The 24,441-nt window shown below is 43.3% G+C and overlaps 1 protein-coding gene across 2 annotated transcripts in view; it reads left to right on the top strand.

Moving 5' to 3' along the window:
* Positions 1-15,712: 15,712 nt before the first annotated feature.
* The window catches only part of TCF7 (transcription factor 7), a 169,232-nt gene continuing 160,503 nt past the window's right edge, over positions 15,713-24,441 (top strand). For both annotated transcript variants that reach the window (XM_088478330.1, XM_088478329.1), the window contains exons 1-3: positions 15,713-16,118; positions 16,231-16,297; positions 20,162-20,268. In XM_088478330.1, coding sequence (XP_088334456.1) covers positions 15,921-16,118; positions 16,231-16,297; positions 20,162-20,268 — 372 coding nt within the window. In that variant the 5' untranslated portion in view covers positions 15,713-15,920. The remainder of the gene's footprint in view (positions 16,119-16,230; positions 16,298-20,161; positions 20,269-24,441) is intronic.

Below are 24,441 nucleotides of genomic sequence, written 5' to 3'. Positions count from 1 at the left end.
GAGGTACGATACCTCCACCTCTATGCTGTTTACTGTTGGGAAACCAATATACCAGGACCCACTTTATACTAAAGAAGGGTCAACATAAACCTTTATAGGAGACCTTCCCCTTGCTGAATAGTGAGTGGGGGTACGCTCTTTTTGTCTTCACATGTATATTATTATATAATCATTTCTCAATATCTTAAATGGGTTCCTTCTTATACATGTTTATTTTCTTTCATGCAATATGGTAAATTTACTACCTCTGAAAACTCGTCATTGACTATCAAGTAAAGAAATCAATTATTCCCTATTTAGCTAAGTATATGTTTTGTATATTCATCATTTCCTGTTATTTTTTAAGAAGAAACCTTTGATGCCACAAGTACTAAGCTCTATCATGCACATCACAACTTTTACACACATTAATATTATAAACAGCCTTTGTATGTCACTTAGCTTTGGCATAAAAGCTACTTCTTGATATAAATAAATCTATCAGTTACAAGCTTTATCTGCTGTTATGACATCTCTTGGTGTAAAGTAAGCTTATTTTAATATAAATGTTACATGAAAATAATGATAGATAGATAGATAGATAGATAGATAGATAGATAGATAGATAACAGTGATAAAATGCAATCAGGTTGAGTTTTATCACCACTGGCTAATATCATAAAAAGTCTTTGTGATGTCACTCAGCTTTTATTAAAAAAAAGTTACTACTTGGTATAAAACAGTCAGTTATAAGCTGTTTTTCCTATTGTGATACAGTATATCACAACATAAAGTAAGCTTATTTGAATCAAAATTATATATGTAAATAATGTCAGGTGGATGAAAGATATATTGATATACAAGTATAGTGGTAAAATACAGGCAGGTTGAGATTTATCCCCTTGGTAGGCTGATCATGTGACTGGCTAACATCATAAACAGCCTTTGTGATGTCACTGCTTGGCATAGAACTGTCAGTTATCAGCTGCATTTGCTGATTTGATTTCTCACAGTGTAAGGTAAGCTTGATTTAACATATTATTAGCTAGATACAGTAGATATCAGCAGTTAAATGCTGGCAAGTTCTGATTTGTCACTTCATTAGGCTGATCATGTGACTGGCTAATTTCATAAACAGCCTTAGGATGTCACTTAGCTTTGGCATAAAAGCTACTTCTTGATATAAATAAATCTATCAGTTACAAGCTTTATCTGCTGTTATGACATCTCTTGGTGTAAAGTAAGCTTATTTTAATATAAATGTTACATGAAAATAATGATAGATAGATAGATAGATAGATAGATAGATAGATAGATAACAGTGATAAAATGCAATCAGGTTGAGTTTTATCACCTCAGTGACTGGCTAATATCATAAAAAGTCTTTGTGATGTCACTCAGCTTTTATTAAAAAAAAGTTACTGCTTGGTATAAAACAGTCAGTTATAAGCTGTTTTTCCTAATGTGATACAGTATATCACAACATAAAGTAAGCTTATTTGAATCAAAATTATATATGTAAATAATGTCAGGTGGATGAAAGATATATCGATATAAAAGTATAGTGGTAAAATACAGGCAGACATCATGTGACTGGCTAACATCATAAACAGCCTTTGTGATGTCACTGCTTGGCATAGAACTGTCAGTTATCAGCTGCATTTGCTGATTTGATTTCTCACAGTGTAAGGTAAGCTTGATTTAACATATTATTAGCTAGATACAGTAGATATCAGCAGTTAAATGCTGGCAAGTTCTGATTTGTCACTTCACTAGGCTGATCATGTGACTGGCTAATTTCATAAACAGCCTTAGGATGTCACTTAGCTTTGGCATAAAAGCTACTTCTTGATATACATCTGTCAGTTACAAGCTTTAGCTGCTGTTATGATATCTCTTGAAATAAAGTAAGCTTATTTTACTATACATGTTTTATAAATATAATGATAAACAGATACATTTATATATAGTAGAGGTAAATTGCAGGAAGGTAGAGCGTTATCACCTTAGACTGATCATGTGACTGGCTAACATCATAAACAGCCTTTGCGATGTCATTGCTTGGTATAGAACTGTCAGCTGTATTTGCTGATTTGACTTCTCACAGTGTCAGGTAAGCTTGTTTTAACCTTAGAAATTAAAGATAGATCGATAGATCGATAGATAGATAGATAGATAGATAGATAGATAGATAGATAGATAGATAGATAGATAGCAGTGGTGACATGCAGGTAAGATGTCATTTATCTCCTCAGTAGGTTTATCATATGATTTGCTAATATCATAAACAACCTTTGCGATGTTACTTAGCTTTTATAGAACAGTAACTTCTTAGTGTCAAACGGTCACTTACAAATTGTTTCTACTAAATTGACTTATCATGACATAAAGTAAGCTTACTTTAATCAACGTATTCTAAAATTATGTTAGATGGATAGATAGGGATATATACGAGGTAGATTATAAATAGATTGATATATAACAGTAGGCTGTTCATGTTACTGGCTAATATCATATCCAGCCTTTGTGATGTCACCCAACTTTGGTATAAAAGCTACTACAAGTTGAGTCTCCCATATAAAAAATGCTCGGGACCAGGGGTATTTTGGATATCGTAATTTTTCCGTATTTTGAAATATTTGCATACCATAATGAGCTATCTTGGGAATGGGACCCAAATCTAAACACAGAATGCATTTATGTGTTATATATACCTTATACACAAAGCCTGAAGGTAATCTTATACAATATTTTTAATAATTTTGTGCCTTAAACAAAGTTTGTGTACATTGAACCATCAAAAAGCAAAGGTTTCACTATCTCAGTCATGCTAAAAAAAAAATCTGTGTTTCAGAATCTTCTGTATTTCGGAATATTTGGATATGGGAGACTCAACCTGTACAATTATACTGCTACGGTTATAAGTGTTATCTGCTATTACGACATCCTCAGCAAAAAGTTTTTATTTTATGTAACTGTTATATGAAATTAGTGATAGATAAATAAATAAATAGTAGTGGTAAAATGCAGACAGGTTGAGCTTTTATTGTGAGAAGTGGAGGAATTGTATGTGGGTGTGTACACCCCCTACAATATCAGCCTTAATGTCTCCCTAAATACATAAAAGATGAAAAAATGCATAATTTTGATAGGAAAATAGAAATAAAATTTGAATGGCTGATTGTGTGGCCAGGTGGGCGTCTGGTCATTGTCATGCTGTCAGGATGGTGTGACTATTTTCATGTGTAGGCCTTGAACTATAGCCCCATCCACCCAATTGCTAATCTTGTCCTGGTGACAGTGTCCCCCAACTGCGGGACACTGCGGCCTGCGGGTGGCATACAGCGGCCAAAAAGTGGGGCTGTCTTGCTGAAATCAACACGGTTGGTAGCAGTGGCGTTTTAAGAGAGGAGGGGGCCCGTGTTCATTGTTCATTCCCCATCCGGGGGCCCCTCCTTTCTCCCCGGCCGCCGGCAGCAGACTGGCGCGTCTGACCGCCGACCGCAGCATCAGTAGACTCTCTAGTGCCCAGAGTCTACTGCGCATGCGCCGGTTGCTGGAGAAATGGCGCAGTCGCCATTTTCTCTGCGATTTTCTCACTGCGCATGCGCAAACCGCTGGAAAAAAAAATGGCCACGGCGGGCGTTTCCGGCGTTTTGTGCAGGACTGAGATACCTGACGCGGGACCTCGGAGGGGTAAGTATTAGATAACATGGGTGCAGGGTCTGCTGTGCGGGCCCCTCCTGGACCCAGGGGCCCGTATGCACCGTACACCCTACACCCATTATAGATACGCCCCTGGTTGGTAGGTATTCTGTTTGAGTTATGATTGTGTTTACTAATTTTTTATTGTTTTTAACCATGAACGTTTGTGCTTAATCGTGTTTGATGTCTTAAGAGATACTCCAGTTGTCCATCCTGCAATGGTAATGCTGAAGGGGTTGTGTAGGCTTAGTGCCTATCTCCTAGGAAAATGAACATCACTTCCCTTTTAACAGAGACTTAAGATATGCAAATATGTGCTCAGCTAATAAAGATAAAGGCAAAGAGTAATTGTGCTGAAATTACCAATAATTTCCCAGTAAACTGCAGCACTGGTATAATAATCCTTTAGCATCTTGTTTACTATTGCGAGCCCATTCCATAATGTTGTTTTATTGAACCACCATAATTATGAGCCTTGTATTCAGTAGGAAAATGATGTGATATCTGTATTCTAAGCTTTGCCACAGTGGGTTTCTTTAAATAGAAGCTATACTTTACTCCCAAATTGCTTAAGGCGAAGGAAGCAGAGATGATGTTTAAATGCAAATGGTACTAAGAGTGAATACTAGCTAGCTAACATCAAAGCACTCACCAAAATCTCTGCATTAATGAGGCTCTTTGTTTTCTGGATCAGAGCTTACAACAGGTTTCCAACTCATTGCCAAGGTTTTATCTCTATTTGGGAGGGCTCCCTCAGACCTTTTTTTTTTTTTCACATGCAAAACAAGAGTATCGGCTTAAAAAAAAAAGAAACAACAAAGTAATTCAGCAAACCTATCATGCAGCTGCTAGACGGATCGGGGAAAACAAGATTATACAATTAAAATGTTTGTCAATTGGTTATGGTATTGTTGGAAGAAAAAAAAAAACACATTTATGCCGATAAGCCATACAAATTGACTGTTCTTCTAAGACTTCTGTTGCCTGTAAGCCATGATACAAACACACACATGTGAAATACAGGATGTAGTTAATAAACAGGCGGTCTAAATGCCGCCGGTCTGTATATGACTACTAAAGCCCGACGGGGGACTTAAGATAGGTGTCGAAATACTGACGCCTATCTTAATCCCGACGCCGGAAGAGAGACAGACGCCGGGCCGTCTTAGCACTTAGCCGTGGGGAGTGAGCGGGTTAAGTTTAGGGACTCCTGGGGGACTTAGGGTTAGGCACCCCCCTGGGGAGGGTCAGGGGTAGGCTAGGGGAAGGGGGGGTTAGGGTTAGGCGCCACTGGGGGGAGGTTAGAGTTAGGCACATAGGCAAATGCACGGGGGTTTCTGGTTGCCTGGAAACCCCCCTCCCCAGTCCACACCATGACCACGATAGAAATAGTAATATAATACAATGTTACTAGTGCTGCATGTTCTTCTCAGTATCACAAATTAAATAATTCGCACCATATGTGGATATTTCATTGTGTCAGCCAGTAATAAATACACCTGTGCACCATATAGGAAATCTGGAAAACATGCACTGTTAGGGGTCCATCAGTAGGGTTAATTATTAATAATACAGTATCCAGGGCATAAGGAGACCAATATGTACATATATGTCCAGGACAGTGTGAGGTTCTTCTGCTGCTGCCCCAGACTCCGGGACCTGCTCCCACGCCCTGGAATGGTGCCCACATCTAAAATAAAAACATTCAGCTCAGGCAGGATGGCCCTACTGCCACATATAATGGCTTCTGTGATCACTGGTCCTGTCCATGCTGGAATTATGACACACAATACACTTTGTATGACGCTTATTAAAGCTAGATAAGTGCTAAATATGCCCTCTTCATGGACTGGCCACACTCGCTATAAATTCAGGCATTTGGAAACCCCCCTCTAGAAATCCTGCATTTGCCACTGGTTATGGACCCCCCAGGGAGGGTTAGGTTTAGGGTGCGGGAAAGGGGGGTTAGGTTCAGGCACCCCCGGGGGGACTTAGGGTTGGGCACCACCCCAGGTTTTAGGAGGAGGGTTAGGGTGGGGAGAGGGGAGGGTTAGGGTACTTACCAGCGCTAGTATTTAATACCCACATTGGAGTAAACTCTTAATATGTCAGTGGAGGTGACGAATGTAGTATCTATCACAGGGCACCAGCTTCAGCTGCTACAGTAGTTTAGTCTCTTTAAAACTAGACATGTGTTATATGTTGCAGGGCGGCTAGTTCATATGGGGCAGGTTTCATGGAAGATGGAGCTCTGCAATTAGTTGCATTCGACCACTGGGCATTCTAACTCATTTTAAACTTCCACCACTTATTTCACCAAGTAAACTTGCTGCATTCTCTTCCAGACGCTGTGTCTTTTTCCTCCTGACCGAAGACAGTGTGACTTGAGTAGCCACCCCCATAGTGAGCCAGTGGCTAATGGTTCCCTTGAAGGTATAGTGGCTTGCATTGTCATACAACCAAATTCAGATCACGGTCGCCAATGTAGTTTAGGCTAATGTGTCCAGTTTCAGATGGCTGACCTATCAATCCTACAGCCAAGGGAGAGGGTGACCGCGAGAGCCAATTGGAAGCTCTTGACCCATGCAGCTAATTTTCATTGCTCATAACCTGGTCCAGCTGGAGCCAAGGATAGGGCGGTTAAACCATAGTAGGGTTGTCCATCAAAGAGGTCTCCATCGATGGTCTCCATTGACGGCGCCATTGTTACCTGCCATCAATATGAGGTAATCATTGGTGCTAAAACATTGATGTTTTTGAACATCAGTGACGAAGCCACGTCCTTGGGCTGCTTGTGTAACGATTACAGTGGAGAGTCTGAATGACGCTGATTCTCTCTGCCACTATTACTAACGATCACAGCTCAGCACGCCATCACTTTGAATCCATCGGCCCTCCACCATCAATGGGAAAACCATCGATGGTTATCAATCGTCCATGGTGGATGGACAACCCTACACCATATTTGCCACTCTGAGCCCCTATGTTCAAATATTTTATGCCTGACCCCTCTCAGCTCCCCTGGCTACTTCTGAGTTGGTGGCTGATTTGGCGCTAAGTAGATGGGGATGGTACTTGTGCACTCTGGCTCCGCCCTGGCTCTCTCCTGGGCACTCCTCCCAGGGATCAGCTTCTCAATGAGCCGAGAAAAGAGACAAATACAGAGACAGGAAATCTGTTCTGCCCTTGTGCCTTGATAGATATACCCTTTTTGGGAGTAAATCAAAAACACTCAGAAGAAAAGCAAACCATTAGCGTTATTCATGAAACAGTTGTAGAGTTTCAAATGCCAAGAAAACAGATCTTCTAAAGAGAACAGCGTTTTGGTCATGCACGTCATTACAATAAAAATAAAAACACACATTTACAACTTTTTATTTTTATTTTGTAGCACCCTCCATACTGTGTTAGTGTAACTACCGAAACCAGCGTAGTGGAAAGCCAATCTAGTAAGTGTGCGGCAGTGTTATTCCAGGCTACACACATGGAGAGCATATCATTTTAATTATTTGCAAACCAGTTATAGAACATTATACTCCAACCCAAAGCAGATGTTCCCTAGATAAGTGTTTTTCGATTATTTGCGCAGCTGCGATTTCACAGATAATTTGGCAGGCTTGTGTGGTTTTCTTTGCAGGATGCATTAATACAGAAAATGTGCATTGTGTTTATCTGCAGGATCTAGAGTGTTTAGTATCTTAGTATATTGTGACTCATCTTTCTTTCTCCTGCAGTTAAACCTGTCAGACTTCCAGTGAGGAGTCTCCAAAACAGTTAGTGAATAAGTGGATGTTGTGACTACTAAGATCTTAATTTCATGTTTCCTGTCTAATAATTTATTGAATATCCAGTGTCCTGTCAAGTGTTTCTAGTGGCGATTCCAAATAAAACCTGTAGTTAAGTATACACTAGTGCAATCAATCAAATTAATAGCCTGTATTAAACAGAGGAAAGGGGAAACAGCTTGTTTTACTGATCTCTCTACCCCACTACTTGTCTTAGAAGTCACTAGCAAGTCAATTTTTTCCCCAGAGCTTCCATAAACCAAAGGTCATCAGAATCCTATGTCCCCATTGCCACTGTGGTGACCTGGGAATTCTCGATCCATCTGCGGTGGGCAAGCCTTAGGACACAGGTTCTCAAACTCGGTCCTCAGGGCCCCAAACAGTGCATGTTTTCCAGGTCTCCTCACAGAATCACGAGTGAAATAATTAGCTCAACCTTGGGCCAGACTGGCCATATGGCCATTCTGGCAAATGGTAGAAGGACTGATGGCCAGAAGGGCTGGTCCAGGCGCAGATCAGGAGCCGCCCAACTTTTTTTTTCTTATAACATGTGGGCCCGGCTCCAGCGTGGGGGTGTGTGGATTAACAGATAGACAGTAAAAAGGTCGACAGTGTCTAGATAGACACCAGATGTTAGACAGTCAATAGGTCAAGTGGGACAAAAGGTCAACAGGGACAAAAGGTCGACACACTAAAAGTCAACATGTAAGAAGGTCGACAGGTACAAATGGTTGACAAGGTCAAAAGGATGAAAGGGGTCATGTTGGAGGGTCTGATGCTGTAGTTTGGGGGCTGTTATCCCAGTACTTGTGAGTGGGCTGGCTGTCTAAAGGTGGGTACACACGGTAAGATTGTGTACCTGCCGATGCAACCCATTACCCCAGGATGGCATATCGGGTGGTCCATACACACAGGGCGATCTGGTGCCCGACGACCCGATATGCCGGCCTGATCTTTCTGCATGTTCAAAAGACGACCCCACGGGAGAGCGCAATGCATGATATAGTGCATACACACGGAACGGTATTGACAATTGGTCGTTCCGATGCATTGGATTCTTTAGCAATATCGTTCCGTGTGTAGGGGCCTTAAGGATGCTGCACATAGACAGAGCAGAGATTATTCCTGACACTCGCCCACCCCACCCCATCAATCACTTTATATAGCTGGTACCAGCGCTAACTAATACAATGTATTTACCTGTATCCCAGAGATCAGCCCCCACCACCCATATACAGGTGGGGGGCCCTCCTCCTTCTCCTCCTCCTCCAGGTCCACGTGGTCTCCTCTGACCCTCCAGATCTTTAAAATACCTTAAAATGCTGTAGTAAAGTGTGAGGTCTGTGACCCCTGTGGTTACGATTAGATGGCTTCCCTATATAATAATGATTATTAGTACAATTTGGTAAATGTTACTTTGATATTGGTTCTGCCTACAGTTGATATGGTGCTGTCCACATGAGACCATTTTTGTTTCAGGGCCACTGTTAGTTCCCAATCCAACAATGGTTTTATATTCTCCAGTGGGGATCAATGTGCGTGCTTTTTTGTTGTGGTGGCCAATATGCAGCGGTGCAGGGTGCAAAACTGGGATGCAAGGTAGTAATTTCCCATGAGGCCATGCCCCCTTGTCATGAGTTCACACCCCCTTTTTCGGCATGCGCGCCTTCGCTGCACGCAGAGGCCCCAGAGGTGGGCCTGTTTGCTTTAAAGGCCAGGGCCTATTTTTTGTCCCAGTGCATTCCTGGCACCACCTGTGGAGTGTTTAAAATGTGTCAGTGAGTAATGAATACACCTGTGCACTTGCTGGGTGACCTGGAAAATGTGAACTGTTTGGGGTCCTGAGGACCGAGTTTGAGAACCTCTGTCAGGATTTCCCAAATTCGGCCATCAAGGTTTTAGGCATATCCATGTCTTTATAAGTACCTCAGTCAGTTTGATATGACCATCTGTGCTCAAGCAAGGTTAGCCTTAAAACCCGGACTGTTAGCATGCTTTGAGGATTGACTTTAAGATACCCTGCAGTTTTGAACAGCACTCAGTGTCCAATTATGTAAAATCTAAAAAGGTGAATACTTGTATTAACTAAAAAATGTTGCATATAGTTCACCAACGTTTGGTTAAACAACATCATTAGGACATTAGGATATATACTGTATGTAGTTAAATATCCTTAACATTTAAGGCCACAAAGAGAAGTCCTGTCGCAGTGCACAGGGGATTGCAGCGCTTAGAATCCTGGCAGCGTGATCCCGACACCTGTCACAATCCCAGCGCTGGCATCCCAAAGGTAAGTAGCGGGGTTGGGGGAAGGGTTAGTATTAGAAATTAGGGTTATGCACTAGGGTAGGCCTGGCCAACCTGTGGCTCTCCATCTGTTTGTGAAACTACAAGTCCCAGCATGCCCTGCTACAGTTTTGCCATTAGGGAATGCTAAAACTGTTGCAGGGCATCCTGGGACTTGTAGTTTCACAACAGCTGGGGAGCCACAGGTTGGCCAGGCCTTCCCTAGGGGGACAGTTAGGGTTAGGCACTAGGAGGGGAGGGTTAGGCACTAGGAGTGGATGTTTAGGTTCAGGGTTCGGGGAGGGAGGGTTAGGGTAGGAAGAGGGGGGTGGTTAGGATAGCTACCGACAGGTGTCAGTATCCTAACCCTGTCGGGATGCTGGTGTCGGGATTTTGAATGCTGGCATCCCGTACCCATCCCATTTACATCTCTGATCTCATCTCCCTTCACTCTTCTGTCCGCCCTCTTCGTTCACTTAATACACGCCGCCTTTCATGCCAATTGATTACTTCCTCCCACTCCCGCCTCCAAGACTTTGCCCGTGCTGCTCCTCACCTTTGGAACTCCCTCCCTCTCCCCATCAGACTCTGCACCTCTCTACCATCTTTCAAACGAGCTCTTAAGACCCACTACTTCATTAAAGCCTTCCAGCTCTCATCCTAACTTGCTGCTACATCTTCCTTTCTCCCGGCCCACCCCATTCTGTGTCACTCCTGTTTGTCTTCCCCTCCCTTAAAGAATGTAAGCTCTTTCGAGCATGGCCCTCTACCCTCTTGTGCTTCTCCCTACTGTAATTTAATTTATCTCTTACTAGCCACTAGGGCAACTAACACTTGGCTGCTTATGCGGGCGTTAATGTCACTAATATAGCAATGTCTATCCATGTCCTGTATTGTATTGTATTGTAAGTCAATGGTTACTTTTTTGTCTATGTACTTTGTAAGGCGCTGCGGAACACTTGTGGCGCCATATAAATAAATGATAATAATAATAATCCCAGTGTAAACATATTTTAGTATAAATAAAAGACAATAATTAGCTTGTCATTTAACACTGGACACTATTTTATTTTCTATTTTTGTTTTTAAGTGGCTTTGGAAAAGGTTATATGTTGTTCTGCAACTTGTAAAAACAGAAGCTGATGTCCTGGCTACATTTTCATTTGGACCATAAACTCTTTCTGTGTAAAAAGTAATTTGGCTGTAATTAGTGTAGGGCTATACAGGCGATAGTCTGTGACCACATAACAAGATTGTCCTGGTGAAGAGTCTGTAATAAAATGATAGCATTAGCAATGCTGGATGGTTCTGGCCCTGCACATATCTGACCTAATGGTGGCATATGCACATAAAATATTATGCTAGCAGGAAGGGAAAGGGGCATGGAGACTGCCAGGGAGGCATCAATAATTCCCTCTCCAGTGATGCTTTCACCATCGGGACAGAACGTCTAAAGCTGGGTACACATGATACATTGGAGAATTTGCCAATTTACGATGAATCGGAACAATAAACCGTCCACATCGTCCAGTGTGTACGCATGATTGCTCGCTTCCGCGTGTCGTTTGTGGCATCTTCAGAGCGGCCTGCAGCGAGGAATGACACCATGCTGCTGGATACGTTGGAGGAACGACTTATAAGGCGGTCGTACACCAGATCGTGCACGATATATATTGTGCCGCTGCGTCTGCCGTCGCTGGGTACAAACATCGTCTAGTGTCTACCCAGCATATCTCTATCATCAGAAAGTGTTAGCTATCGGGGCCAAGCCCCACCAATCTAAGCTTTGCAGAGATTAGTAAACTGGTCCAGACCACAGTCACCATTGAGAAAAATGGGGACTGCAGACCTTTGCATCACTTATCTTTAAAATATCTGATATCTCCTGTGTTCAGTAAATTCCAGTACAAGCCTACTGTGCTGAATGTTGCCCATTGGCTACAGCATCTAAGACCATGCTACCATCAATGGCGGGAAACTATCTGGACCTCTGCCATCTATGACCAAAGTCACTTAAGCCACATCTCTTCCCCATTCTGATGTTTGATCTGAACAACAACTGAACCTCTTGAACATGCTCTTATGCATTGAGTTGTTGCCACATGATTTGCTGATAACTTCTCGCAGTCACAAGCAGGTGCACCTAATACAGTGGCCACCGAGTGTATCTGCAGTCCTTTTGCCACCATGGACACATTCATGTCTAGTATGCCTGTAGAAGAGTCTTTTTCAAATCAAATAGCTGCAGTGTCCGCATTGGGGGGTACAGCCTTAATTGACTCTATGGGCCTGATTTAGCGTAGTACGCTAATGCCATTGCAGCTGCGGTCCCGTAAGCTGCTACTAGTGTGCGAAAATATGCAAATGGCGAGGAATGTAGTGAGACGCCCGCCTGCGGATTTGCAAATCCACTCCCCATAACCCCTCCCCAAACGCTCCCTGACTGTGAGTCACACTGTGAGTAAATAGAAGCTGAGAGCGACTACGGTAATGTACTTTGGCGCATGCGCAGATTGCTGATTATCGCTCAGCTGTGTAGACATCGGAATAGCCTAGAACCCTGAATCAGGCCCAATGTGAATTGTATGGGTACTTGTTTGTAAGTGTAAAATTGTTATTATTTATTTTCTTCATTTAATCACTGTAACATAATACATCTTGATCTGTTTATTTATCTAGATTCCAATTTCCTGATTATTCTTCTTACATGTGTGAGGCGATGTGTGGGTGAATTGCACATATTGTGAACAGATCGTTCTTTTCGGGACAGGTCTTCACAATTTATAGCAAATTATATATATTAAAGAGACTTGTTATGGGACGTTATTTACTGTCTGTGATGCCTTTTCTTTCCCATAATCCCTCACCTTTTCCCAGAGTTTAGCTCTCAGTTTTACTGAAGTAGGATAATCCTTGTAGCGTACTATAGCTTGGGGGCATGGCCTAGTAAGGCAATGCATATGTGTGATGTCATCGGGGTGTATGAGGTAATGGTGAAAGTAATAACTAGTTGAATCTAAAACTAAGTGTTTGCTAACAGCTTATACAGCAAATAAGGTAACATCAAGATTAATAAAACAGCCCACAGTGCTAGTCCCAATTAAGCAAAGATCCATATATATTGTAAGCTTGCGAGCAGGGCCTTCCTACCTATATATCTGTCTGTTATTACCCAGTTTTGTTCTATTAATGTTTACAATTGTAAAGCGCAACGGAATATGCTGCGGTATTTAAGAAACTGTTAATAAATAAATAATAACTACGGATGTCACGGTCCCTTGGAGACAAGATTACCTAATGATTGCAGATATTTACAATTTATTTTTCTTATTGTTATTATTATTGTCCTTTATTTATAAGGCCCCACAAATTACGGCAGTGCCATACAGAGCAAAGATACAAAAGAGGGTAAACACAGTAACAGAATAACAAAATAAAGATAATATTCTTGTTTATTTGGTGCCACAAGGGGTCCACAGCGCCTTACAAAGTGCATAAACAAGAAAAAAGTTGCATACAATACAGAACATAGCAGGACATGGGTAAGGTGTATAAACATTGCTGTATCAGTAGTCATAATACCCATAATAATAGCAGTGCGGCAGAACCCAAATGTTTGGTGCCACTCTAGTCAGTGCTGAGATGAAGGTATAGGTGAGGGAAGAACAAGCATATGAGAGAAGAGGGCCCTGCTCGTGAGAGCTTACAATCTAAAGGCATACTTGCCTACTTTTGAAAAAGCATTTCAGGGAGACTGTGAAAGCAGCACCATTTAAGCGTGGCGGTAAAGTGGGCGTGTACTGCTACATCTGAGAGGCGTGTCATAAAATTTATTTACATCCAAATGTAAACGAGCCCCAAAGCAGTTAGTAAGATCTACTTGTTGATGAAAACACACTGATACTTTTTAGAAAATGCATATAGCCAATGCAGGGAAATTATACTAATAATCCCATTTGAATGTATAAATCTCTGTTTTTTATTTAATATCACAGCTTCATAATGGGGGTAAGGTGAAATGAGGGAGATTGCTGGACTCTTCAGGGAGACAGGGAGATTGCTATTATTTCAGGGAGTCTCCCTGACCATGAGGGAGTGCTGGCAAGTATGACTAAAGGGGAGTGGCAGACAGACAGGGGTGACACACAGGGGAGAGACAGTGAGTGAGGACCATGGAGTAGTGGGGTAGGGATAGGTAGCTTAAACCAATGGGCTGAGATTGTGGGCCTATAGGGAGGGATAATTATAATGAACTGTATAACTGAAATGCAGGTGTGTGCAATGTATCGTGTATATATATCTGTCCTTGTACCAAAAGCCTAATAGGTTTATTAGATCAGACATGTGTCTCCATACACATGAATTACACAACCTACATGGCTGAACTGTAACTGCAGTAGTTCACATGTACATGATGCTGTTTTTACTATACATGCCAGTCGGAATGCATGTGAACTACTTGCAGTGTAGTCCTGCAGTAGGTATAATGCACTTTGGGGCATATCTGTGAAGAATACACTTATCTCTGCAATATTAGAAACCCTGCTTTGATATTTATCATTGGGAAGCTCCTACCTGTCATTTTATAGTCTGTGCTTGAAAAAATGACCGAAGCTGATTTGTTGGTGCTTTATCCATACGTATACACACTCTCCGAGAACAGCCGGGAGGTTCCCGAAAATCGTGTGGTGCTATCGGCGCAGCAGGAAGAGTGGGCAAGTCTCTTTTGGAGCCACGCACTTCTCTATTGAAGTGGGCAGTACAGACGGCTGACGACGCGATTCATGTTGAATTGCATAATCGTGGGCCCGCCCTGCACTTCCCAATGCCAGTTACTGCCACATTGTCTAGTGGCGGCGAAATCGTGATGGTGCCACGCCCCTGCCCCTTCTGCCCTGCCTTGATCCCGGCACTGCCGAGGGTGCAGCCCAAAGGCAGACAAGTATGATTTTATCTCTCGCCACATTATCTCTCTCTAAGGCTTGACACATCTCCCCCTATAGCACTAGCCGGAATCGGTGCTATGCGTTATTAGACAAGCAACGAACAGTCCAGCATTGGTAAGTTACCAGAACGCTTGACTGCCAGAGCAGCGGCGTTACTGCACCATTCTCCACGGAATGCATTTCACAGGACGGGATGCTTGACGCATCGCATTTTGAATGCGACGCATCCCGCCACTCCGCAAGCATAACGGCGTTTACTAACTCCGTATGCTTGAAGAAAATCACATAGTACAGCCAAGAGGTGTCCTTTGCAATAGAAGGATTTTCAGGTTTAGGACTCGGGAGCCCTTCTGCGCAAGTGTCGAGTGACGCACGCGCCGCGTGGAGCGCTGGGAAGGATCCGATTGGATCGCTCTCAGGCTTCTATTGGGTATCGCCATCTAATGATGGGATTGGCCACCGCATCCGAGCTCTGGAATGTAACGCATTTCAGTGCTTTGGTGCATATGTGGTGAGCGGCCAAACCTCATTTTCTGACGTTTGACTGCAGAATATGCTTTCATGCATCCCACCCACATAATAATAATAATAATAATAATAATAATAATAATAATAATAATAATGAGAATAACCCCTCTATTTGTCTCAGATCTCAACCTCGGAGCAACTAACACAATACAGAATTCATATGCACGCTTCCATACATTGAAATGATCCATAGTTTACTTGTAAAGGCTACAAATCTGCCACAAAGTAATCTCTGTTTACAAAACAAATGTCTTTGTTTTGAGATGCACAGAAATAAACATAACAAGCAGGGAGCGCAGTGTGCAGAGCAGGGATTTGGACTAATGGGTGCCTGTGACTTTAAGGGAAGAGCTTTCTCTCTCTCTCTCTCATGCATTGCTCAGCCCCCGGCCCCGGGTGCTCAGTGCAGCTATCAATCAGCGGGCGGTGCGCTTTGATGTGCTCCCTCTCTGCCTTCCCCTTGTCCTCAGACGATCACAGGCTGCTGCCTGCACACAGCTCCCTCTATTTACAGTACTTCCACTGCCTCGGATCGGTCCCCCTGCAAACTTTTCACTCTCTTCCTCTCATGCAGTGGGAGTGACCTCCCCCCCCCCCCTTCCTTGGCTCGCAGGCTCCCCCATTGCACTGCCAGCACCCCCTCCCCCCCATAGCCTGCTGGTACCCTAAAAAAAAAGTGCAAACCCCAAAAATGCCCCAGCTGAACAGCGGCGGAGAGGATGACCTAGGGGCTAACGATGAGATGATCTCCTTCAAAGATGAAGGGGATCAGGAGGAGAAGATCCAGGAGAATGCCTTCACGGAGAGGGACCTGGCAGACCTCAAGTCCTCCCTGGTCAATGAGTCTGAAACTAGCCCCATTGCAAGTGCCCAAGGGCATCACCCGGAGGTAAGGAGACTATGGGAGAGTGTGTATGGGGGAGCTGTAGCAGGCAGCATGAGAGGGGAAGGAAGGTGGCAACACACAAACAAAGTTTTCTGAATTCCTGCTGTTTTCACAGGCGATCAGGCGTGCACAAGATGCTCAGAGAGTTTTCCAAGAGAAGCTGGCAGATCACATGGAAGAGGGTAAGCTCCAGTAACTACCCCCCTCCTCCTCCTCCTCTTCCTCCTCTGCTCCTATTCATGCAGGACCCAGGGAAGTGGAGAGGGCTGAGTGAGCACAGAGGGGCAATTGCTGGAATAAGTCGGCAAGAACTGCAGCAATCAGCAGTGCACAAACTTTTGCACAGGGCAGGGAACACCCAAGACCTGCTTCAATAAATCACACCATGTTTTACACTGCTACCTCTGCCTTATATTCACTGCTTTCAGTGCTGTTTTTCAAATTTTTCTATGAACCCCCCCCCAAAAAAATAACGCTGGCAGTCAATAGAAGATTTTGCTGTCCCTTCCACACTCGGATACTTATTCTATTCATCTCTGAATCTCTGAAAAGATTTCACTCATTTCTTCCAGGCTCTGGTACTGGCTCTGAGAATAAAAAAAAAAAGAAAATTGAGAAAGTTGCCGGCACTGGGTTGGTACCACTGCACATAAAGTCACTGCTTTTCTTAATTACACATTATAGTTACTCTGTAAAGTGTTCATATATGCCACTGTGCTGTACAATGGGGAATTTAGGGAATTCTGTCAAATCATTAATATAATCACCCTCAGTAAATGAGGGTGCTGCCGTTTACAAGTCACGCAGAGATGGGGATATAGTGACTGAGGCATGAATATGTTTATACTATTACTGCTGCAATTATTCACTTTTTTATCAATGAGAATTTGCCCTTGAAGAGAGTAAGGGGTACATTTACTAAGATGGGAGTTCTATTAAGAAGTGATGTTGCCCATAGCAACTGGATTCCAGGTATTATCTTCTAGAAGGTGCTAGATAAGTGAGAAGTAGAATTTGATTGGTTGCTATGGGCAACATAACTTCTTAAATAGAACTCCCATCTTAGTAAATTTACCCCTAAGGTGCTATGCCCCATGTGTCTAGGAGTGACATGCTTCTTCCTGCAAAGTTTACAATGATACTTATACAGTATGTTATAATATCTAATCTACTGTTATAAAGCTTACAGAGAGGACATTTATTTTTTTGTGAAACGCGTTATTACCGATCACCCGTTGATGAGCGTGTGATCAGGTAGACATGGAGTTCTTATAACACATTATGACAAGCGGACTTTTCTTGAGTAGTATTTGGAGATTTGAGAAAGAAACAGATTAATTTAGGGGCGCAATGTGTATGCTCCCCCCCAAACTTACTAATAAGGATCTGCAGGGTATTTCTTCATTTCAATAAGGCATTTGCAGTGTATACCTCGCTGACAGGTTGGTAAGCAATCACCTTCTTATTGGTCGCACAAAAAGTTCAGGAACACTGCTTAAGTAGATCCCAGTTGTAAATGTGCAACAGAATATAAATAAATGTTAATAATCTTAGTGGCTCTATATCGCCAAGTATACAACTTAAACTGGGTACACTACACACTATACGATGTGTGACCCAGCCGATGGCGCGATGTAATGATACATTGTGTGTGCTGTACACACTGCACTATCTAGCATGTGACGGCACGATGTATCTTTACATGCTGCATGTAACTGCACTAAAAATAATGCCTAGACATATTGTCGCTAAACTTAATTTAAAGTGCTACTGGAATAACCTGTATTAGTGCATTCCCAGGCGGTGCTTTACAATGACGTCGGCTCTTAATTTGTGTTTTAACAAGTGTATTTGTTTGAAGACTGCACTCTGCAATTTTGACTACTGATTAGGTTATTTTAGACCTGATGGTCACATATCGCTTTGAGCATGGGCCTAGAAAAAAGGCCAATTCTGACTGATCTCTCATAGGGCTCCTGCAGTCCAGCACTGCACTGGCCAGCTGCAATGTATAGTCACGTATGCTTTTTTTTTCTTCTTTTTTTTTTTATTTTAACAGTTTTTCCATTTATTGCACCTATTGTGATTGTCAGAAATGTGTTGTCCATACTCCTGCTCCCACCAGAGCGCCAGGAAATTATCATATCCACTTTGTGTGCACTTTGGGCAAGTTATAGCGATGCCCATGGTCCTCTTTACACTTGTGCATTAATCCTGGATTCAATGCAACATCAACAAAGCAGAATGCCGCAGTGGTTGGCATTTCTGCCTGGCAACAGTGGTGCTTTGGGTTTCATCCCAAACAGCATGCCATCTAGTTTTCCTAAATATTCTGGTTATCCCATGGGTCAAAGCAGTGGCGGTTCTATAATGGGTGCGGGGCCCCAAGCCAAGAGGGGTTTGTGACACACACACTGCACCCAGAACAAGGTGTAACCGAGTAGCTGCCAGTACCAAATTTCTGGCAATGTGGCTCATGTGCAGAAGATGGCAAAGACTGGCACCGTGCAAGAGTCTATGCTGTCTTCTATTCAGATGTTGGTACCATATTTTCAGGGGGGAGCTGGCCCAAGTAAAAAAAAAGAGAGAAAAATTCTCATTGGCCCCCTCATTTCTTAAACGATTCTGGTCCAAAGACGTACCTGTAGGTTATCAGACTTCTGAGTAAATTGTCCTTAATGTGTCAAACTAGTTTGTAAACTACAGTGATGGCAGCTACTGATGTGCCTGAATAAAGTTCTCAGATTGTACAGCGCTGAGTACGGTGCTGCTGTTTAAACAAAGTCTAATAATAATAAAAACATATTTCTGTTGAAAACCTAAAGTTTGAAGACACACACTTGGAACCTGAAGTGACACTAAACTGAGAGTATCGGGCAGCGCAATTGGTGTAATGGTTAGCATTGGTAGTAATGCTTACCTCTACGCCAGACCTGAGGTCATGAGTTCAATTCCTGACCGAGGCACTATCTTTGTGGGGTTTGTATGTTCTCCCTTGTGTTCGCTTGGGTTTCTTCGCATGCTTCGGTTTCCTCCCACACTCCAAAAACATACTGTTAGGTTAATTGGCTTCTGACACAAAAAAAAAAAAGGAACCCTATTGTGTATGTGTGTCCATGTGATAGGGAATATTGATTGTAAACTCTACCGGGCCACGAGCTGAAATAGTCTCTGTAGAGCGCTGCGTAATATGTGTGTGCTATATAATTAACTGTTAATAAATATTTCACCCCGCAAGACCCGCCGGCACCTTGGTCGGACGTACAGTACATACTGAATAGCTTTCACTTGAGGCCTCCAATAGGTGTCCGAGTTCAACTTGGGTGGGCGGTAAGAAGCAATAATAGTCAAACTAGAAGCGTAAAGGTGTGGGCTGGCGAAGCTTTCTGCACACTTGCAAAGTACAGTTAGCTGTGTGACACTTCCTCTGCAAGTGTTTTATGTAGCGGGTCAGGGGAGTGATGCTGTTATACCACAAGGGAAAACAGGTTGTCAATATACTTTCACCTCAACGGTTGCACCAGCACCCAGCTCAACTGTACCTGCTTGATGGTTTGTCGCCTGCCAGCGACCCCATTGTTTTTTTCCTCTTTGCCTTGAAGTGACATCTTGCGGGACTAGTCATTGCTTCTCTTGTGATCAGAGAGTAAACAACTCAAATAAATGACGTTTGAAGTATACAGATAAGTCTTAATTGATCGAGAACAAAGGATTGTGCCTTGACAGCGGATGATAAGGAGGGAGACATAAGCCATCAGAATTTATATGGGTGAGGACTAGTCATACTTGGATGTAATACGGCATCGTCATCCTGAAAGTGACACCTCTTGGAGTTCTCTTCCCTCCCGGCCTTTTATAGAAATATTGATCATTATGGTAATTGTTCCAGATGTGTTAGAAAATTATATGTACAACGTCACCACGATGTTACCTGGGTGAATGCCCAGCCGGCAGCTGTTTAGTTCAAAATGTTTTAAAAGTATTTCTCTTTGCTGCATGTTTTTTTTGCACTAAGACTCAATATGATCTTTGTTCATATTTCTCAGGTATTAAACATCACGAAGAACAAATGTATAAAGGTTCCGGATATTCCAGTTACCCATTCCTTATGCTTTCTGACCCTTACCTTCCCAATGGATCGATGTCTACACTGGTGAGTCTGTGATCATGTGTTTTGGAAATATTTAACTTTTTTTTTAGATTGAGGGGGAGATGTATCAAACCTTGGAGAGAAGAAAGTGTCGAGAAATAAAGTACCAACCAATCGGCTCCTAACTGTAATTTTTTTTTTAAATACAGCCTCTAAAGAGACAGAAGCTGACTGGTTGTACTTTATCACTCTCGAAGTTTTAATACATCTCCCCCTGAGAGAGATAAATTGGAGAAGTTGCCCATAGCAACCAATTAGCTTCTATCATTTCAAAAGACTGTGCTACTTGAATGACAGAAGCTGATTGAATGCATTTTGGCGACTTCTCCAATTAATCGCTTGATACATCTCCCTCTTAGGCCCTCACGCAACAGCCTGCGATTTAGCCCATAGATTTACGACGCCATTAATTTAAAATACAAAATTACTTACTGGTGCATTAAATCTCCAGGATAAATTGTCGGGGTTGTACCCGTTACTGCAACTCATAGGCTATTGTGTAAGGGCCTACCGGGGAGATGTATCAAGGCGTGCAGAGAGATAAAGTACCATCAATTAGCTCCTAACTGTAATTTTTTTCAAACACAGCCAGTAGAGTGGCAGTAACAAGCTGATTGGCTGGTACTTCATCTCTTTCCACTTTCACGCTCCAAGGTTTGATACATCTCCCCCTTATGCTGACAAAGGCTATATAGTTGATGCTTTTTGTTGTCACTGAATGCAACTCTATTATTAGGTCAGACTGTTTGTATTCTACTTCTGTGATATTTTTTGTTTATACTCCTCTGTTATGTTTGTTTCTATATTATAGAGTTTTATTGATACATTTCATGATTGTTATGTTTCTTTGTCATCCAATGTGTCCAGATCATTTTCACTGTAATGTGGATGGTGCAAGTGAGATCCATCATTCAAAAAACTTATAGAGTCATATATATAAGGTCTTTATTTGATAAAATGCAGTGTATCACGCCACCGTTGCTTGCTATGTACAATTGTTTTTTGTCCCCTTCATTTACCACAATGTGAAAAGTGGCATCTGTACCCTTTAAGGAGGTGCTTCTTAAACCTTACAATTACTATTATTATAGAATATTATTATTTATGAATATTACACGTCAGTACAAACTGAAATAAAGGGTAGAGCAGGCCTTGCCTGTGAAATCTGACAGTAACTACAATCAAATGTATTTTTTTCCTTCTTAATTGAGTTTAAAGTTTCACACATGTAGAGGCTGATTCAGTGGAGAAAAACAACAAAAAACAAAAAACTTTGCATCTGGACAAACCATATTACAATACATGGGGTGAATACTGGCCGACATTGCGTGCAGGCCACAAATACTGGGCAGTTTTATTTTTACTCTTTGCAATTTAAAGTTCAGCTAAGGCACGCCCCTCCCAACCCTCTCTGCATATTGTACATCCAGGGGCGGGGAGGGGGGGGTTTGACGAATTACAGGGGGGGGTTTGACTAATTACTTGGGCTTGATGGGCAGTGGGGTCCCTGGTCCACTGCCGGTGTCATTGTCTCCCTAGCTCAGCACACGCTGCTGTGTGCTGGGCTGCAGTGGGACTAGGCTTTGCACCTCCTATTTGAAATTTTATTTTATTTTTTTAAGGTAGGCGTGACCACGTCTACTGGCATTAGGACACGCCCCCATAAATTACTGGCACCATGTAAGGTTCACTATGGCCCTGTGTACATCTGCAGCGTAACATGGTTTTTCCAAGGTGCAAAGTTGCTATTTTTGGTTTGCTCCAAAATCTGAATCGGACCCTAAGAATTTTTTTTTTATTGCCATCCTTTGACGGTCTGTACAGTAAAACTACCATACCAGGTGCCCATACACTGGCAAATGAGGATCAAAAATATACAGACTGGAAGGTTTAACTAAGATTCAGGGGAGATAGTTTTGGTCACGTTTATGCAGTGTGCTGTCCCGAAGATGCTCCCCTGATTTTCCCTGTGCCCACAACAAGCTTTGTGATGTCACGTGTCTGTAGTGTATTGAGGAACTGCATGCTTGTGTGGATATTGGTTCACACAACGTGGGTGCTTCGTCTGCATGTAGGAGAGAGGCACCATTTTACATAGCTTTGGGTCTAGAGTTCCACTGTCCTCTGTGATGAAGTTTTCTCTAAAAGTCCCATCACAACCTTATCTTGGCATCACTGCACGCTGTCATGAAAACTGACCTGAGCAATGGTCCAACTTAGTCAATGACCTGTTCATGATCACAGCCAGCCAGTCCTTTCTTATATTCTTGAGCTGCATTTGACAATAGTTTGAGATCATTTTTGTTATTATTTTTCATCTGCTCATCCTTGCGTCTCTCGGGGTTGACCCTAACTTTTGGGGTGCCCGTTACCCATCACAAATGCCCCCTGACCTCTCTTTGTGGCTTTAAGGCAGGCGAGTGGCAGAGGTGGCATTTTCTGCCCATCAGAGTGGGAGTGTGGTGATTGGCTCTGACATCACAGGCAATCACCTCGCTCCCAGCCCATCAGAGATAATGGGCGTACAACAACTGGCAACCTCACAGATAAGAGGCTGCTGGCTGCTTCTCCGTCTAAGCCACTGGCGCTGTAGGCGGCATTAAACATTTGAAGCATTACAGTATGTCCCACTTTCAGTGTTCTAGGCACCCCTTAACCAGTAGTGTCCTATGTAGCCACCTGGGTCCACCTAATGGTAGTGCCAGCCCAATGTATCCTGTTTTTTAAGTGGGTGGGTATGGAACAGTAGACAGCCAATAAGATCATCAGAATGTATCAAGCAGCACATATTATTTGATGCCAGAGCTGCACGTGAAAGGGGAAGTATCATGATGTGATGAGAGGAATCAGAGCAAGTGAGAGGCCACAGACTGTTATAAGAGTAGGCATCCTAAGCAGAACAGAAAAGGTGAGGTGAGGCATCTTTAAAATAGATACTGGAAAACTGAGGCGTTAATCACACAGTTATATATAATTAAGTTCCTATAGAGACTTCTGTATGTTCCTCTTGTCCTTGAATGATCTATTTTTGAGGCCACATAAACATTTATACTGTATTTTTTTTATATAAAGTGCTCCAGCAAGTGTGCAATTGTAAGTTTACATTGTGGCTTGGGTCTGTTCATATCAGGGCTGTCTTAATAGCAGTGTGGGCCCTGGGAAAAGCAATGCACTGGGACCCCTACCCACCCATTCACGGGAAAAAAATGCAGTGCCCCCAGTAGTGGTACTCCCTGTGCAGTGCCCCTTGTGCCCCCAGTAGTAAGCCCCTTATATAGTGCCCCCAGTAGTAGTGCAGTACCCCTTGTGCCCCCAGTAGTAGTCCCCCCTATGCAGTGCTCCCAGTAGTGGTACCCCCCTATGCAGTGCCCCTAATATAGTGCCCCAGTAGTAGTCCCCCCATGCAGTGCCCCAATAGTGGTACCCCTTATGTATTGCCCTTTAAATACTGGCCCCAGTTGTAGTCCCCACCTATGCAGTACCCCCAGTATTGCTCTTTATGTAGAGCCCCCAATAGTGGTCCCCCGATGCAGTGCCCCCAGTGGTAGTCCCCTCCATGCAGTGCCCCTAGTAGTAGTCCCCTCCCCTTGTAGTAGTCTCCCCTTGTAGTGCCCCTAGTAGTAATCCCCCCCCTTGTAATGCCTCCAATGGAGGTCCCCCCCTATGTAGTGGTCCCCTGATGCAGTGCCCCTAGTAGTTGTCCCCCCCCCCTTGTAGTCCCCCCTTGTAGTGCCCCTAGTAGTAGTCCCCCCCCTTGTAGTGCCCCCAGTAGTAGTCCCCCCTTTGTAGTGCCCCCAGTAGTGGTTCCCTCCTTGTAGTGCCCTCCCAGTAGACAAACACGTAATAAAAATAAACACTTACCTGAATCCCCGCTCCCGCCGCCGCCATCCGCTCCTCCGTCCGTCCTCCCGGGCCGACCCGCTCTGCATTATGGGAGAAACGTCATGACGTCTCTCCCATTACCCACTGCAGGAGCTGGAAGATGGAGCTCATGAGTGAGCTCCAACCCGGCAGTGGGCGCAGCAGCTCCAGCCCGGCAGTGGGCGCAGCAGTCCGACAGACTCTCATTGGCTGCTAAGTAAAACAAACACACAGATGCCGGCGCCGGCAGCTGTGTGTTTGTCACTGTGTAGAGCTGACCGAACTCCGTCCGGTCAGCACTTCATGCGTGGTGCA

Source organism: Taudactylus pleione, unplaced genomic scaffold (assembly GCF_031769625.1).
Source record: "Taudactylus pleione unplaced genomic scaffold, aTauple2 ptg000212l, whole genome shotgun sequence".
Lineage (NCBI taxonomy): Eukaryota > Metazoa > Chordata > Amphibia > Anura > Myobatrachidae > Taudactylus > Taudactylus pleione.
This window is presented reverse-complemented; position numbering and strand designations above follow the sequence as displayed.